At 45.8% G+C, this 14,223-nt stretch overlaps 3 protein-coding genes across 3 annotated transcripts; 2 read left to right on the forward strand and 1 right to left on the reverse strand.

Moving 5' to 3' along the window:
- Positions 1 to 6,724: 6,724 nt before the first annotated feature.
- Positions 6,725 to 8,710, forward strand: N7483_003489 (uncharacterized protein; the record flags this gene model as incomplete). The annotated part of the gene is made up of 3 exons (XM_057086926.1): positions 6,725 to 7,159; positions 7,224 to 7,497; positions 7,575 to 8,710. The coding sequence occupies 3 exons, from the start codon at positions 6,725 to 6,727 to the stop codon at positions 8,708 to 8,710; spliced, it is 1,845 nt and encodes a 614-aa protein (XP_056946755.1).
- Positions 8,711 to 9,401: 691 nt separating this feature from the next.
- Positions 9,402 to 10,405, forward strand: N7483_003490 (mitochondrial 54S ribosomal protein uL15m; the record flags this gene model as incomplete). The annotated part of the gene is made up of 2 exons (XM_057086927.1): positions 9,402 to 9,715; positions 9,778 to 10,405. The coding sequence occupies 2 exons, from the start codon at positions 9,402 to 9,404 to the stop codon at positions 10,403 to 10,405; spliced, it is 942 nt and encodes a 313-aa protein (XP_056946756.1).
- An 838-nt stretch (positions 10,406 to 11,243) lies between these two features.
- N7483_003491 (serine/threonine-protein kinase) lies at positions 11,244 to 13,298 on the reverse strand (the record flags this gene model as incomplete). The annotated part of the gene is made up of 1 exon (XM_057086928.1): positions 11,244 to 13,298. One exon carries the CDS (start codon positions 13,296 to 13,298, stop codon positions 11,244 to 11,246), a length of 2,055 nt encoding a protein of 684 aa, XP_056946757.1.
- Positions 13,299 to 14,223: the final 925 nt, after the last annotated feature.

Consider the following 14,223-nt stretch of genomic DNA (forward strand, 5'->3'; position numbering starts at 1 on the left):
AATAAAAAAATCACAATAATTCAAGTTAACCATTCAGGTTTCATCTTCTCTCCTTTTTTTGTTCTACTTTTACAACTCCTCACCATCTTACTAGGGACTATGACGGTGTCAGACTTGGTGGATGCGGGTGCTTGGGGCGCCTTCACAATGGGCCCCAAGAAAGACTAATATCAAATGCAATTCCCACAATGGATCACGGAGCGCGGTGAACGGATACCATGGACACAATTTGAGGGGCAATTTATTTTATTTTCAGAATGTCTCGATCAGCTTTGGCCCCTGCACCAGCTGGTCTGGATTTCCTACTGCAAAAGGCAGGTGATTTGATGATGTGTGTATCTTTGTTGCCTTTCTGCACCCTGTGAGATGAGGGAAAAGACCTTTGTCTCGAACCGCCTGCAGCTTAGGTGTATGTACTCAGTCGGGGCTTGTGTCTCATAGAGTGATGGGCGGGTTTACAGGATCAAGCCATTACTATAGGTCAGACAAATGATAGTGTATTCATAAGACTCTGAGCACACACCCAATCCTTCCAATGTTCAAAATTTGGGTCTCGAATTAGATCAAACGATCTCTTTGTACGCGCTGTACTCCAGAATACTATATCTGATTATTGCTTTGAGATCTTCCTTGTTGCTGAGGGTTTCATGTCAGTTGACACACACCTCACCCCCCTGCTCATCTCTCACGGGGTTGAAGATCCGGATACTAGTAATCAAATTGAAATTTTTTCTTACCGAGTTAAATGGAGCATTCAAATGTTTGAAGGGGGCTGATCAGGGCGATCTAGATTACTAGTTTCCACGGTGTGAACGCACTACTGCGTAGCGAGATCATGACCGGAGTGGGATGACACTTTAGTCAATGCACAGATAGATAGAAAAATACCCACGTGAAGAAACCAGCTGGGCTACTTCATATAGCGCGGGTTATGGAAGTTTGGGGTGCATCAAACCGAAGTCTCGTTGATTACATTACAGGAAAAAAAGGAGGTGTGATGAGAAGGTTAATGCCGGGGCCACAAAACAAGAAAAGCAAGCGACCTGTAAATGATCAATGATTCAAATATGAAGTCAAGTTAGTTTTTTTTTTTAGGAGGGGTTGATCCAATATCAGCACAATATTCAGTCATTCAGACCCCAGCCGCAAGGACGAGGGAAGATGCAAGGAGACTGGTGAGGAAGGAGAGATGACAAGGTTGAGCGGTACTTTGAAATCTTGCATCGAATTGGGTGGCTCGAAAACCCCACGGAAACGGCTACATCAATGGACGCATAAGATAGGTTGCCTATTTTCCTTAACCCCCCAAAAAGGAGGAAGCGTACTTTCAATGGCTTTCCGAAGAGCACTGATGCACGGGAATTGGTCAAGCCCCGCCTGTGTAATGACGAGAGTGCAAGGTTACGGATCAAAATGAAAATGAAAGTGAAAAGGAAAAAGCAATAGTGTCAAATGGAGTTAACCGATTCAGGAGAAGTGTACTGAATACTCCGTATGAATGCCGATCAAACTTCAGCTGGATCATCACAATTGATATCTGACTTTGTGTACTCCATACTTCGTACACCGTAAGGAACTAGTTCAACCTTGGAAGTTTAGGTGGTGTATCCAGTATGGAGTACACCCAGTAGACCTTTGGGCAGGATGTACTCAAATGCTCCATTCGGTACCAGAAATTTGAACTTTAGAGACTTTCCCCGTAATCACTTTCATCACCAATCACAGTGAATCCTGGTACGCAAGTTATGCGGATTATTGCTCAGGTACGGAATACAAAAGAAAAAAAAGAGAGACAGAGCCCCTCTCATCCCAAGACCCAAGACCCAAGACCCAAGACCAAAGACTAAAGACTAGAAACGTTGGAGCTCGGATGACTTCCATGATAGGCGAGTTCACCCGTAGTCCAACTCCCGATGACGGACCCCCCGAGTATCACGACCGTGGCGGTCGCGGTCAGCCTGCATGCGCCAATAGTCGAGTGTAGAACCCGGCTGTGGCCGGGGAAAAGACATGATCATCGGTGGAATCCTGGATTCAAGTTGCTATTACAACAACATTGTGTGAGAAAATGAAACGTGTATCAATTGATGTATAATTCTAGTCTATAATTATGACTATACTTATGTGTGAATTTTGAATTATGATTATAATTAAAATTATAATTTTATTTCTTACAAACGTCCTTTGAAGTACTTACGGATATTATGAGTACGAGTACTCCGTACTCCAGGGATATTGATTCATGATGTGTCCTTGTGACTGCAAGGACTTGCAGGTTGTACTCACACTTGAAGGTAGATTAATTCCATTGCGACGCGGCGTTTCTATGTGGAGCACAATATGCCTCTCTTTGTCTCTCTTAGTCTCTCTTAGGGGGGGAAGCCCAAAGGAGGGGCAGAATTATGACCTTTTCCTTTTCTGACTCCTCTTAATCCTCTTAAAAAGCTCCGTAACCGTAACCGGGCTCTGGTGGCAACGTGGGTTAAAGGGATCCATTTTCGATGTCGATTTGTATGATCCCCACCAAAGTCCACGTTTGCTAACCCCCAAATGCTAATGTAATTTTATTTTGTAAGACAGATATGAAGTAAAACCGGGAATAGATATGAGGATTTAGACTCCAGAGACAATAAGGCTCGGGAACCAAAGGACAAAAAGAAAAGTCGGGCTGGTATGACTGTGACAAGCCTGGGCAACTTTCAAGATTAAATTTATGGAATAACCCATGTCGGACAAAGATCATCCAGATCGGCTGGAAGCAATCATGACATGGCCTGTTCACTCATCTCTCTCCACCTCAAACTTCACCTCCAATGTCCAATCTCCATCTGGGGTTCTGGAAACACCGAAACGAGAGAGCAAAAACCCACACCCGTGGCGGTGGCTCAGAAACACGGACCAAAGAGAAGAGCCAGAGGGGGGATAAAAAGTGGAGAGAGAGGGAAAAAAAGACGAACGGGGATTCGTTGCGCATCGGGCTTTTTTTTCGTAGTGCGTATCCATTCAATGGATCAATGGACTCTTCTCATCAGCTTTCATATCAACGAAAACGTGATGTACACTCGCCAAGATCCCCCACGGCCTTGGATCGTCGGGCTCCAGTTGAAGTTTCACTTGAAGCCCAGGTGTGAACCAGTGGCGTGATAACCGAGATTTCATCTCGCTTTCGCGTTGTATTGTATTATTATTATTTTTTTCTTCGCCCCCTCTAAGTAAATTAAGTAAATTAGTCGATGACCTAGGCGAAGTGTGTACTCCATAGTCGTGTGCCCGTCGTTGCCGGTTGCCGCCTTTGGATGCATCTCGTAGGCGGACCAGAGTGGTTCGTGACATGGTACTGGGATGGTCCATCACCGAAGGCGCGTGCACCCAACGCGTCGATGTAAAAAATAGATAGGAGAAACCAATTACACTTCCCGATCGGGTTATGATCTGGGTGAACAGTACTTTTTTTTTCCTGATCTAAATCAAAGTGTGAGGCTGGGTCGAGACAGGGTTTCGAGTCAAACGACTCCATCAAATCCCAAAATAATTTCTAAAATAATAAAATAAAATAAAAGGAGGGGGCTAATATGCGGACAAAGGTTCGTTTCCGGTTTTACAAGGGCGCCTGTGAACACCTTCAACGTGCATGATCGAATGAGACCGCATTAGACTGGTGGTCAAGACTCACTACGGAGTTAAGGACTTTGGGTCTATCAAATCCCCCCTGAGTTGAAATGAGGAGGCTAAAAGGATTTAGTCTCTCCATAATCAAATAATCGGAAAAGGAAAAAAAAGGAAAAACGTAAAAAAACCGAAGAAAATAAACATATCCGAGAATCCAGGTCTAATCTTTTGGACCAGGTTTTACGGGGACCGAGGGCCCCGGTCAGACTGATAGTCTCATACCAGATCGTCTTTTCAAGAGATTTTGGCGAGTGACGATCCAACGCGTCGGAGGAAACAGACCGGAAAAATAGGGTCGGGAGGCGAAGAAAATTGAAATGAAATTAAATCCATCAAAAAAGATCCAAAAAAAGGACCCAAATGATGAAAGGAATGAACGAATAGGAGAGGAGAATGAGCGGCTAACAGCCTCGGGGAGTACGCGATTAGTCACCTGTAGGGTAACGGTGTCATGATTGCAGCATTCAGTTGAGGGCCAACTTCCCATGGGATCATGATTCGGCCGTCGTACCTCCCCTCGCACGGGAATTCAGCCACCCCAGTTAGGCGGGTGGCTCGGATTATAGTGAGACTTGAAAGGGTGGATCCTCGCATCCTGGAATTCCGTCAAAAGGACAGGATCCGGGCCAGTTACTGTTGCCTGTATCTTGGATTAGTGATTGGTTAATGCGATGTTCATGGTGTCCACTTTCTTGACTTTTCCCGAAAGTTGTTCCTTAGGTAAGTTTTTTTTGGAGAGGGCTTTTTGGCATCCGTAATGTCCCCAGCACTTCTTACTGGGGGTGTGTCTGTGTTGCAGAGTGGGGGAGAGAAGGAGAAGAAAAAAAAGTGGAAAGCCAAAGTACCCATTACATCAGCATGCCCTTGGATCCTTACATACACCATTCTTACGCCGATCAAAACCAGAAGCGCCTCCGAGTGACCCGATTCCATCCCTTCCAAGGCGTGAAAGAGTATTAAAGGGCTTTAAAGGGTTAGACATCCTTCATTATTACCGTAACGTCGGGGTTCCGGCTAACCTCAATCCGGAAATTGATCATCTCTTCTTGGTCCGATTATCCTGTTGTATGGAGTAGTGTTCATTTAAATTAATTATTTTAATTATTATTTTTTGCTCTGTCACCAGCCTTTTCTTTTTTTTTCTAATTAATTTTTTTATTTTCCCATTTTTTGCTTTTTTGTACTATTTTTTGTTGGGTGCTTTGTTTCCCTCCCATTCCTTTCCACCAGGTGACGACTCCGACTAGTGATCAGCCACGACCTGATGTCTGTTGTTGCCCCCCCCTTTAACCCTGCGCAGGACCGGAGGCGTACATGCTTGCGCACCACACCCATAATACCCATGTATACCAATGTAATTTTATCTGGTTTCCCACCTGGCCAGTCGGCATTATACACTTAGAATTTGTAGACTTTTTGTGCACCTGGGCAATAAACCGTGTAATCATCGTTTTCAAAAGTTGACATTACTATACACTATACTTCCGTAGGTTCTTTTATTCAAATGTTTTTTTTTTCTATTTTCAATTCTTTTTTATAAGACCAGGCATTGGGCCGACGGTTGCAACGACGCTAAACCAGGCCAGATTATTGGATCTGATATGGGTCCTACAGAACACTTTTCCTCCAGCAGGTCTTGGATCTGTCCTCCGTGCTGAACCTGTTCCAAATAATAATGGATTCTTTATTGGATTTTGAATTCTTGTATACGGTTTCTGGTATTTTCGGTGACCTTGACCCATATTTTTCTTTTTTTTTAATTCTTTTTTTTTTCTACACCCTTCCCACTTCCAACTTTGCCGCTTACACCCTCCGCCCTGCTCCGCCCTATGAGAGACCTCCGTAAACATTACTCTGCGACCTATCCTTTCTAGGCTTGCATCCACCTGTGACCCGGCCTCTGACATCAACTAGTTTTCCGAGCTCTTTCATGACCAAGGTTAATTATTAGATCGGAGCTTAGAAATGGAAATAGCAAATAGAAATAGTAAGAAAATAAAAAAGATTTCACTTATGTACACAGTAATGAACTATAAAATATCAATCTAATTAACACTGATTATATGATTATATGAAGTATAGGGTATAACAGTAATGATTTGATGCAGAATACTGTATAGAGTAAGTAGTACTTTCCAAGCTGGGAATAGAACATTGAATGCAGGAATTTTCTATCTAATTTTTTCTAGACCATCTCCAGGGCTAGATGACCCAAACCCGACTCCAAACGAGGAGAGGATCAACCTGGACCTGCGTCCGGGTCAAACTCTGTCCCGTAATGACTGCTTTCTCCGGATGGGTCAAATCTACCCTGGCTCTCCCTTCTTACTGGTCTTGACTCTTTCTGTAAAATCATAATTAAAATCAAAAATGGACATGATGCCTTGACTTCATAGTCGTTTTTTCCCCTTCCCTTCCCTTCTTTTTCCCTGGCCCTTGGGTCAATGATTTATTATTTTATTTTTAATTATTATTTTTTTTGCCATTTTATTTCCCGGCCCGTGAACGTTCCTTTAAGGGCACTTTTTTTGGTATTATTATTAGTTATTTTTTTTTATGGATTATTTTTCCCCCTAAATTCTCGAAATTCTTTTTTATTTTAGTTTTCCCTTTTTATTAATTCACTCTGAGTGGCTCCTTCACTTTGAGTGGTTCCCTACTTCCATCCTGGTTTAGTTCGTCTGCATCCTTATATGGAACTGGCTTGGCCGTTTCCATATACATCATTCACTTCATTGGAAAGCAACCATATTCACTTCTTTCACTCCATTTCAAATTCTCGACCCTCTTCCTTTTTTTCTTCTTCTTCTTTCCTTTTTGGAGGCTGTTTGAAATTACTTGGTCTTTCAATTGCACCTTTATCTTCGGGTCCGATCATCAACACTGTGACCTTTGAATCCTTTTGCTTCAACCTATCGATATCTCACCAGAACCACCAGGAACATGAGCCTTTGAAATCACTTGCTCAGTTCGCTATTTCCTATTTATCAAAGCCGACCTGACCATCCCACATGTGTCGACCTTTTCTGCAGCTATTTCCCACACCTTCATCCCTATGTCTTCATCAACGCTAGGCTCTCAGTCCTCCTCGATCTTGGGTCCTATCACTCCAACTACAGACCTGCTCTACCAGGACAGTCACTCTTCTAAACCGGCCCTTACGGGATCCTGGACTGCTCCCTTCCGGGACGGTCTGCCAACCCCTCCTAGCGATATGACGGGTATCACCTACAATGCGATTCCACCATCCACCCATGGAGCCAAGGTTCACGGGATGCCTTCCCACTACTACAACCCAGTCCGGTCATTCGATTCTATGTCTTCCTCGATGGTTGCTTCCATGAAGCCAACAAACTCGGCCCCCGTGAAAGAGGTTACCGCTACTGAACCGGTGCAGAAGAAATCGACGGGAACTGCCAGTGGTTCAAATCTACGCATTCCTTCTTCCATTAATGGTAGCAAGGGCAGTCTCGCCGAGTTCGCAGCTCAGGTAAGCAGACAGCAAAAGTGAACGAAATATGAGGAACCATTCACTAATTCTATTCCTTTTATAGATGACATGTTTATTCTGGTTCGAAAAGACATCTAAATTGCAAGCCATCGAAGACCGACAACACCCAGTACCCTCTCTTGTCGCCGAGGCTCTCCCCACTATGGGTTTCCAAAAGTGGGTGGCAAGCATTCTCTCTACGACTCAAGTCAGCCAAAATGTGATTCTACTCGCTTTACTGTTCATCTATCGATTGAAAAAGTTCAATGCGGGGGTCAAGGGCAAGAAGGGAAGTGAATTCCGGCTCATGACAGTTGCGTTGATGCTCGGCAATAAATGTGAGTGAATCTCTTATCAGGTTACCGCCTTTGAATCCCCACTTATGATTGGTTGAACAGCGCTGACTCATCAATAGTTCTGGACGATAACACATACACCAATAAGACGTGGGCCGAGGTATCGGGCATCGCTGTGCAAGAGATCCACGTCATGGAAGTCGAGTTCCTAAGCAACATCCGTTATGATTTGTTCGCCTCAGAGGCTGAATGGGCTCGCTGGCACACCAAGTTGGGTCTATTCGCTGACTACTTCAATACCGCCTCGATGCTGCCCATCGAGTCTGAGACTTCATCTCTACGGGTCTCGCCGCCTCGATTGCAACCCCAGTCACCCTCATCCAAGTTGCCATCTCCCCCGTCTGATAAATTCCGCGCACAGTCTCAGCCCAACTGGTACATGCCCGTTCCCGGACTGGCCTATCCTACTCCACAGTTAGGCGATGTTGCTGGAGCATCTCGCAAGCGCACCCGTGACGATGAGAATGAGTTGCAGCCCATGAAACGGATTGCGCGTCCCAACAGCAATCTCGGCCTGGCGCCAGCACGTTTGACCATTCCTTCTAATGGCCTGGACCCTATTACTATTCCCACTCTTCCACCAGTCCTCACACCCACCGCTGCTCCAGTTGCACAAGGCCCGACCAACGGAAACATTGCTCGTCTTCCTCCGCCCAACCTCAATCATACCCCCACATCTAATTCGATGCCCCAGTCGATTCCTTCGACTGCCGCTTCGCAACTCCCAATCCCGTCACTTATGGGTCCAGCTTACAACAGGCCCTCCCACTGGATGCAACCTCAGCAAATGCCTTCTGCCGCTGTGCCTCCTGTGGCATACAATGTCCCCTCAATCTCCGAATTGGCTCGTCACCACCCAAGTCAATTTACTGTATCAACTTCAACTGTTTCTCCTGCTGTGTCTGCCTATTCTGTGCACACCCCACAAACGCACCTTTCTCCATCCTTCTTCCTCGCCAACCGAAATTCCCCTTACCGCCCGGTGCGCTCAGTTCACACCTTGTTGATCCCGCCTCCTTCGACCTCCATGCAGCAGCAACGCAGTGTTCCCTTCGACCACATGCATTACCAGCCTCTAAGCAAGGGATCTGTTGATCGCAAGACTGGCCTGTTGCCCTACATCCCTGCGGAGCCATGGTTTCAGAGCCAGGTGAACCAGCCATTTTACACTTCCTCCCAGACCTATTCGGGTTGAAGCATATCTTTTCCTTGTTGACGATGTGACTGCGATTATGACTCCTCATGACACCTCAAAAAACACCACTTTTCGCTTCACATGTACCTTTATTTTTTTTTTATCATCCTTTGCTTGTCAACACCATTTCTTCTGTATAGGATTTTATCCATTTATGAATTGTCTAGCATACGATGGGCGTTACAAACTAGATGGATTTGTTTCAGTGTCTGCCTATCTCCACAATTGTGGATGGCTCGGAGGCGTTTTCTTTGCTTATCTGTATGGCCATTGACTACAGATTTTTCGTTCGGGAGCATATGCATGATATGAGGCGTTTAACTAGCAGACATTATTATTAGTCTCCGATATGAAACTAGATTTGATTACTGTCAATCATTCTTGCGAACCTTTAGACTTAAAATCTTTGAACTCTTAATTGTATCTTTTCCAAACGTGTCAATTTTCAACGGTTTCGGAATGGGTATTTTTGAAAGTCTCTGCATCCTTTTTTCATTCTTATTTTTCTCTTCCAAAAAAAGAAATTTCTTCTTGTAGTATGTACTTTGGTTCTTCGTAGTAGTGCTGGTTCATAGTACTGGGCGTAGGCCATATTCCGACATCTCGGCCCGACTATTTTCCGCGCGATCAAATATCTCTCCAGCATCCGTACAGCAAGTTAACCCCAGCGATAAATCAAACCACCATCACCATGTCACCACGACTCATGGGGCTGCCCACACAGCTCCAACAATTCATCGCACGACCATTCCAGTCGACACCACTGCAATTCCTGGCACCCCAATTCCAACAGGCCCGCAATGCCTCCATTCTCTCCTCTCTCTCCGACAATCCCTCCGCCTACAACAAACGCATCCGACGTGGTCGTGGTCCCGCCTCCGGCAAGGGTAAAACCTCTGGACGTGGTCACAAGGGTCAGAAGCAGCACGGAAAGGTTCCTGCAGGATTCAATGGAGGACAAACCGCCGATATTGTCGTTCACGGTGAACGAGGAGGAGTCAACATGTACGGAATCACCCATCTCTATTATCCCAGTCCCCAGATCTGCAAACTAACATACCTCCCAGCTTCGGCCTCGACATGGCACCAGTAAACCTCGTCCGAATCCAAGAATGGATTGACCAAGGTCGCATCGACCCAACTCGCCCTATCACAGTCCGCGAACTCGCCAAATCGCGCTGCGTCCACCAATACAAAGACGGAATCAAGGTTCTCGGCGAGGGTTCTTCAACTCTGAAACAACCCATCCACCTTGTCGTTTCACGCGCTAGTGCATCCGCAATCTCAGCTGTTGAGGCAGCTGGCGGAACCATCGCAACTCGTTTCTACACCCGTACCGCTCTCCGACACATTATGGCGAACGAGACCCACCCTTTCATTAGTATGGCGTGGAACGTTAACAGTGGTTCCAAGGCTCTTTTGCAGGCGGAACTTGCGAACGAGACTGAGGCTGTTGATCAGGCTGTTGTGGATGAGAAGGCGATTATGCAGGCTAAGGGATACAAGTTTAGACTTCCTGATCCTGCGGGTCGTCGTGAGATCGAGTATTATCGTGATCCAGCTCATCGGGGCTACCTGAGTCACTTGCTTAAGCCTCTTGAGAGTCCTAGTTTGTTCTTCCGTTCTCCTGAGGAGCGTAAGTCTACTGCTGGTGTTAAGAAGGAGAAGGTTCTGCCGCCGAATAGACTTTGGTAGATGGGTTTTGTTGTGGGGGATTGTGAGATTATGGGGATTTCAGTTTGATTTGCGTGAGCATTTTGTATATGTATAAATATAGTCACCCTTTTGGATATGCTGGTTATGCAAAATAGGTTTTTCTTTTTGTTTAGATGCTTGGGAACATTCTATCAGTCTCATCTGTAAGCTCTTCAAGTTGAAGTAGTCTATCATTCAGATACTACTACATACCAGTAGTGAGGGTTTGGAGACAGCTAGTACATAGTAGTAATAATACTGTCTATGTAGTACGCATGGCAGTAGTACCTAGGGAGGTAGGCACTACTAGGACCAGGTACACAATACTACCTAGCTATAGTATCTAGGTCCGAGTCAACACAAATCCTTGGAATAAGGAAGAATTTGTATAAAAATAAACTAAATTTGAATTTTTGAGTTCGTTCAAGATAGACCAGCTATCTAAAACATAAGCAAACCATAAACAGACGTGGTAGCAGATATAGAGTACAGCGCAGAAAAGAAAAATCATGCTCCGATATGAAACGCCATGCTTGCCCATGAGTATCATATCCATTCCATCATATCAACCTTGACCAAAAATGCAAACCGTACAGTATCCCAAGTAGATTTAGCAGAAGACATGCGCAAAACAGCATGTCAGAACAATTGGGTATCAACCAACAACAATCAGACACAAATTCCAGCGCTAGTAAAAAGCAGATTCAAAAAACAAAACAAAACATAAAACCAGGTGAGCATGAAAATCATTACTCGTGAGGGCAGAGAACCCTCTTCAATGTGTCTTGTTGAACAATATAATCAGTCAACTCTCATGAACCAATGAGGACTAGAAAGTTCACAGCCTCCATATTGATTCTGGTGAGTTCTCCTCAGATGACTCTGCAACTTCGCGGAGCCAGGAGCACTCCAGAACGTCACGAATATCCCATCGGTTATTGGGGTCCATGTCCAGGCAACCTTTGATCAATTCAAGAGCGTCTTTACGATCTTGACGCAAGTTTTCGTCGGTGACTTGGCCGAGAACAGCATCCTCATTCCATTTACCATGAATGATGTTGGCCTGAATGCGTGGTGCGAATGAGTCTTGGAATGGACGCGATCCAACAATGACGGTGTATATGATAACACCAAACGCCCACATATCCACTGATGGGTGGATCAAACCATTAGATGATTGAAGCAGCTCGGGAGATGCATACTCGAGACTACCAGCGACGCTGGTACTTGAACCTGCTGGTCCCATTTTACTGGGTGGAGGACGATCCGCTACTTCGTCGTAGGGATCGGGGCTGTCACCGCCATGATCGGTAACCATCCATTCAGCCATTCCAAAGTCACACAGAACGAGGGTCGAATCAACAGAGCCATCAGGTGCTTCGATGGGGTCCAGAAGACAGTTCTCAAGTTTGATGTCGCGGTGAACAACTCGAGCGTCTTCATGCAGATAACGAATCGCAGAAGCAAGCTGGTAGGTGTACTTCTTTGCCAGTTCTGAATCAAGCCCTTGGCGATTTTGTCTCACCAAGTCAAACAGAGTTCCACCGATTGCAAGTTTGGTAAAGCAAAAGGTTGCGTAATCTGTCTCATACACCGAGTCGAGGGTCAAAACATGAGGATGATTGAGGTAGCGCCAAACTCGCACTTCGTGATCGAATTCAGCTTGAACATCGTCGTTTTCTCTTTCGGTACGACCTGTCACTTGTTTCTTCACAATTTTGACGGCAAGACGCTTGGTTTTGCCTTGTTCCTCGACTTTATAAGCTTCTTTGACCGTACTAAAGCCGCCAAAGCCAATCTGTTTGCCAAGAACATAATCAGTTCCCACAAGTTGACCTTCGTCATCGGGTTGAGCAGCTGGTTCCTCATTCTGGCCCTGGTTAGACCACATTGACAAGAACATGCTGGCTGGAGATTTGCCGCTCGAGTTGGTGGAACGGCGAGAGCTGAAGCGAGTCGAGTTTCGCAGACTGCCGCTGCGATCTAGGGTCGAACTCCGTGGCTTACTTCCAAAAGGGGTAACGAAGCCTCCAGACCATGATGAGCCACGGTCTTCAGGAGATGCGAACGATTGAGTCGGAGAGGTGATGTAGAGAGGCGATAACATGTCGTCTTTGACACTTCCAGGAGGCGTACGCACTTCATCTTGAGATGGTGATGCCGTTGATAACGATGTGAGGGAAGTGGGATGGTCGATTTCAACGGCTGTTGACTCATCACCAGGACTCACGACAGATTGGGCGCGGGAAGCGCCGGTCGGAATACCCCGCTGATCTTGGGGTCGTTTGGTCTCCCACCCCCACAAATTAGCATGTTGACTTTCTTGATGATCCTCATCTTGTGAAAGGGCGTTCCGGAGGCCAGAGGTCCGGGACTCGAATTTCAACGGGGGTCGATTTTTCAGTTCGTCCTTGGCGAGTGGTTCTCCCAGTGGTTGTTCGTGTCCTGAGTCCAGGGAAACTTTGGGATTAAAAGAGATAGATGGCCGACGAGACGACTGAATGTAGCTGTCTAGTGGCGAGCCCTGAATCTCGTCAGGCTTGTGAGGATATTCGTCGTCGTCTGCTTGTGTTGGACGACCTTCGGAACGAGGGACTGAGATAGGATTTGTCGCTGAATGCAAATCATTTAACACACTGCAGCTCTGATTAGTATCGCGGCGGTGCGCGGTGTAATCATGAGATGTTTTGGTGTGGTCGCTCTCGATACCATCGCCCTCTGTCGTCGATCTCCTCCCCTCATCATCTTTCCAACCCGGTCTTTGTTGACGAAACGAAGTTTCAATCCGCAAGCCCGCTACCCCGTTCCTTTCCGGATGCGCCATGTCCTTGTCGATTGTATCGTATTTGAAGACGTTGTGGATTGTGAGCCGGAGGCTTGCAGGCGGGTTCATAGAACCCTCTGCTTTTTTTGTATTTTTCCCCGGACGAATGAATTTTTGAGGCTCGAGGGAAAGCGGGGCGATAAGGGTTTAGAGCGGGGTAAGCACAGTTCAGAGAAGATGAAGGTGATGTATCAAGAGAGGTATGAAGATCGGGGGTATATTTGTGGGGATATTGGAGTACTTGTAGTAAAAAAAAGAAAAGTAAAATTGTAGTGTACCTTTCCCGGTGAGGTCAAGAGAGGAATGTAGATGTGCCAAGAGACAGAATGGGGAAAGTCGGAAAACTTTTGGGTGGAGCCGGGTAATCCCGGAGCAGCCTTACATAGTACTTCCATATACTGCCTAGTAGTGGACAGGACCTTAGTACGAAGAATCATACGATCCTAAATCGCTACGGAGCACGGCATATAGACTCTGTCGATATTATTACTTATGTATGTCTTTCGGTTTGTAATGTTCAAGTGATGTTTGCTATAGGAAGAGGTACGGAGTACTCAGATTGAAAACATAGATATGACTGCATCAGAAGCGACCTTGCATCCCTCTACCAATAACAGTCTGGTTAACACCTGGAAACAGATTGGGCTGAAAAGAGAGACTCTCACCTGAAGTACCTACAGCCTCTCACACTTCTTGACTCATACTTTCGAGTCCTCATTCATTGTTCAAGTTTGGATATGTATCCATAGTACCTGGGTATGAGCTCGGAATGGGCCAATGAGCAGGGATATATCCCCACATATCCTCAGTGCTATACTCTCCAGGTTTCAAGTGTAAGCCACTTTGCCCAAAGCAGATCGGAGCTCGAGTCAAGCAACAATGCTAACGGAGTAGACTCCAGCCCAATTGGAAAGACCCACTTAAAGAAATCCACTTAAGACGTTCTCATTATGTATCAAATGACGTATGTGGATGCTCACCACCGTGGAGAAGA

Source organism: Penicillium malachiteum (genome assembly GCF_028827825.1).
Source record: "Penicillium malachiteum strain IBT 17515 chromosome Unknown utg000002l:1.0-8849297.0:1.0-8852440.0, whole genome shotgun sequence".
NCBI classification, from domain to species: domain Eukaryota; kingdom Fungi; phylum Ascomycota; class Eurotiomycetes; order Eurotiales; family Aspergillaceae; genus Penicillium; species Penicillium malachiteum.